The sequence below is a fragment of the Hyposmocoma kahamanoa genome, unplaced genomic scaffold (genome assembly GCF_003589595.1).
Source record: "Hyposmocoma kahamanoa isolate Upper Pololo Valley unplaced genomic scaffold, ASM358959v1 88, whole genome shotgun sequence".
NCBI classification, from domain to species: Eukaryota; Metazoa; Arthropoda; class Insecta; order Lepidoptera; family Cosmopterigidae; genus Hyposmocoma; species Hyposmocoma kahamanoa.
Window position 1 is genome coordinate 11,167,400 of NW_020654466.1, and position 3,998 is coordinate 11,171,397.

The following is a 3,998-nucleotide window of genomic DNA, read 5'->3' on the forward strand; positions in this document are numbered from 1 at the left end:
AATGTAAACTTTCTTTTTAAATTACTAAATTGCTAGAAATTGTTACAATTGTCTACAATTTCTAGTATCTCTTTTGTATATTTTAAATATATTGTTGATTTTACTTTATATGTCTATAGCTGTGATGCTTTATTTTAACCGAGTACTCTTCTCATGAACCGAGTTATTCGGCCGAGTACACCGAGTACCGAGTAGCAAACGAGTCCTCGGCGGATTTCTAGTCTCAAAAAACGTAGCTATTTATTTCTTTACACTGTTTTTACAAAAATGTAATTATCTCGAAAGTGACATTTTGTGGGTTGGTTAGAGTTTGCATAACTATGTCCAACTACATATCTCGTAAGTATCGTGCTCGACGGTAGACAGCCGATTACAATACAATATATATATTAATTTGTCAAAACCATGTCAAAACAGATGTCTCCCAACGTATCCCACGAACGCAAGCTACGCAGCAGAAGTTTTCAACGTTGCAATTTTACGAAATAATCAAGGACGCATACAATAATTTCATTTTTGTTTTGAATACTTTGTGTTTTAGGTTCTAATCCAACCAAAAATATATTTTTTTATTCTCACCTAATGGCTAAATTTGACTTTTTATTATTATTTTGTTTTGATTTCAACGAATTGGTTAATAATTGAATTGGTAAATATTTACTTATTTACGTATTTTTTTGTGTATGATATTTTTTCACACTGTTAAGTGCCTGTCCATAATTTGCATGCAAATATTTAGCTCGTACTTTAGTAGGTGAAAGTTACTTTTTACTTCTAAATTTGTTATTTGTCTTTTATTTAAAACAAATAAAGTGTCAGGATCAAGATGGTACTTCATTTAAATAACCACACCAAATTTGGTAGTAAGCAATTTTGGTTTGCCCGAGAAAAATATGTCAAAAAATAACCACCAGACGCTTACTGTAATCCAGTTTTTGTATTACCTATGACAAAAGCAATATTCTAGGAACTTCAAGCTACACTTCAAGATACGTGTTCCAGGATGTACTATTTTCAAAGTTCCACGTGCTAAGTTATCGCCTAAAAACTTACACAAAACACCATATTTAAGCGATTTTGGGCACCTCATCGCCTTAACATTTTAAAATGATTGTTAGGTGTTTGATGTACAAAACAGAGATAGGTTTAGCGTTATCCCTAGCACTTCCGTGTTGTCGTAACGTTAAATCTACCTCTGTTTCAATGTAAATCTTTTTAAACAGTAACAACATAGGTACGTACATAAATTATTAAGTGTTTATTCGATACATGAAGTAATTACTAATCGTAATATTGAATACAAACTCCAGAATTCAGGCAAGAATTAAACACAAAATAACAAATAAAAAATATTTAATAACCAGAGTAAAGGCGGCGTAGAGTATGCGAACATATTGCGCGTGATGGCTGGCCTAAACGATGAGATCAAGGCGCTGCGCGAGCGGCTGGATGCAGTGTCGGTGGAGAACGATCAGCTGCGCGGGGTGCGCGACGAGCTGCTCGCCGCGCAGACCGAGCAGCGCGAAGAGCCGCCGCCCACGGTTGACCATGACGATGTTGAGGATTTCCGTTCGAGAATCGCAGACCTGCAGGTATGCATAGTTGATTATTATGTTACGTGTATGTACGTACTTAGAATTGTATTCACGAAATTTCAGAAATATTAATATGCTATTACACTTGATTATCATGGTACATGAAGTCATAGTCGTGCAAGTTAAAGGTAATTTTATAGAGAATATGCTAGAATCCCTTTTGTATGTTACATATTTTCCAAGTTTTACAAGACCTTTGAATGTTTTTAGGCCCAACTCACACGGTCGACGGTAGCTGAAGCAGCGAACCTCGCGGAGATCCAGCGCCTGGCATCGGCCGCGGCTGAGATGCAGGCTGAGCTGGCGTTCCGGCCCACACATGCCGACATCGACGACCTCACCGACGTGCTCGGAAAACTGCGCCAGGAGATACTCGCCAAGGACCAACAGATCGAGCGGCTGCAGACCAGTGCGCAGAACACCTGCATGGTGGACAAAGAAGTCGCCACCTCCGACTCGCTCGAAGACCTCAGCCACACCCAGCAGAGCCCCGAAGATATGGACACCGGCAAGATAAGCGCCGAGATCGATAAGATGTTCCGGCTAGACTACGACGACGACGAAGATGACGAGTCTGACTCGGCCGCCACTGAGATCAACCGCGACGACGACAGCGGTTCAGCGCAGCTAGTACAGGAGCCGAAAGTCGTGCGGCTGGACGACGAGGCGCGGCTGCAACTAACCATGCACAACGGGTCCTTGCACGCGCTGGAGGAAGAGCTGGTGCGTGCCAAAGAGCGATGGGCCGAGGTGTGCGCTGAGCGCGCGCGCCTGCAGATGCAGCTGCAACAGCTGCAGCACAAGCCTCGTACGGTATCGCTGCTGCACGTGGTAGCCGTGGTGCTGCCTGCGCTCGCAGCCTGCATTTACTACCTACTGCAGCCGCAGCTTTCCTGATGGACGGCCACGTGGGACCCGCCTGGGTTCGCCTAGCGCCATCCCTACCTCCGCGGTGTATCCGGGACTTCCCTTCAATTTTTTTGCTCACTGTACTCCTTTTACTCTGTTTAACGGTTTACTGGATTTGGACAAAATCGGTGTGGGTGCCGCCGGCTCGGACTGGCCTTCCCGCTTTCTTGTACCTTAACTATTTAAATGATTTATGCGCGCCCTACCAGTCGCCGGCGGGGGTACCGGAACCGACATTGTAATCTGATACAATTAGTTTAATTTAGAGTAGCTGTAATTATGTTAGAGGTCCTATGTGGGGGTGTATTTAGCCGACGCCAGCCGGGCGACTGGAGACTCATGGAAGGCGGGTGTGAGCACTCGGCCAAATTGTCTGTGCCTGTGGACTGAGCTCGTATCGAAAGTGCCATTTAGCAGCGCGCCGCGCTTGGCGCCGCGGCCGCACGTGCACGTTGTTATAGCATGTATATATCCCTAGTATTTGTTCTGTAAAAAATGTCAGTATCGTATTTAATAGTATAAACAAATTGATTGTTAAATATCTGCCATAATAAATAACTGTAAATTGTAAATCTTAAGGCCTAACGACTGTACTAAGTTATAAAATTATTGTTGTGCGAGGTCTTTCGAAAATCTCAGTGGAGCGATATATGGTGATTAACGAATCTGCCAGTTTCTCTTGTTGACTAGGTAATTGATAATAACCTTCATAGTGTGTTCATTAATTGATTATATAATGTATTTTACATATTTTATAAGGTTGTTTCGCCGATCGTGGGACCGCAACAGAGCTATCGCTTTATCACATCGCTTAAGAGATCCGCACAGTACTTTTACACATATCAACCGTATCATAAATTCATACATCTTTATCGTGAAGGCATTTGACTATGGAGTGGACTTGGCAGGTCGACACTTTCGAATCGTTTGCATTTTCTAGTCTGTAGAATTGACAATGTCTTGAGTTCTCAAACTTCGGCTTAATTTTTACAGTTTTATAAACTTGGTTATGAGACTTCGGTATCTCCCGTCACTGTCCCTAACAGACGCATTTAAGTGCATCTGCGACATTTGGTGAAGCATTTTGTTTTATCTTTTTATTCATGAGATTGCACTTTGGTTTCGGTACTAGTGCCAGTTTTGTTGTAGTTTGTCCGAGTTTTAACACGTTTGGTTTGATTGCGAGAGTGTTAATTTAAGTAGTGGATTGCGAGGCGCACTTACTCATCCAACAAGGCGCTGACACACGAGACGGAGTTGCCCTTGCGTTGTCGTGGACTCTCGAGATCGCTTAGCTCTGTGATGTAAAGGCCAATAGATAATTTTGTAACAAACTTGTATAACTAACGATTAATTATATCCTTAGATTTATTGTATCTTTACCACGTTGAAGTCCACTGTCTATAAATATTTATTATTTTATTGTTGCACTCATTTTTGTTACGTTCGATGTTTTATTTGTGTTTAAACCAACTTAATGTAAATAGACTTATC

The 3,998-nt window shown here is 41.8% G+C and overlaps 1 protein-coding gene across 1 annotated transcript in view; it reads left to right on the forward strand.

Annotated features, from left to right (window-relative positions):
• Nucleotides 1-2,707, forward strand: part of LOC113235577 (sarcolemmal membrane-associated protein) — a 33,705-nt gene extending 30,998 nt beyond the window's left edge. The window contains exons 12-13 of the mRNA XM_026471320.1: nucleotides 1,365-1,592; nucleotides 1,806-2,707. Coding sequence (XP_026327105.1) covers nucleotides 1,365-1,592; nucleotides 1,806-2,492 — 915 coding nt within the window. The 3' untranslated portion in view covers nucleotides 2,493-2,707. The remainder of the gene's footprint in view (nucleotides 1-1,364; nucleotides 1,593-1,805) is intronic.
• The last annotated feature ends 1,291 nt before the right edge of the window (nucleotides 2,708-3,998 follow it).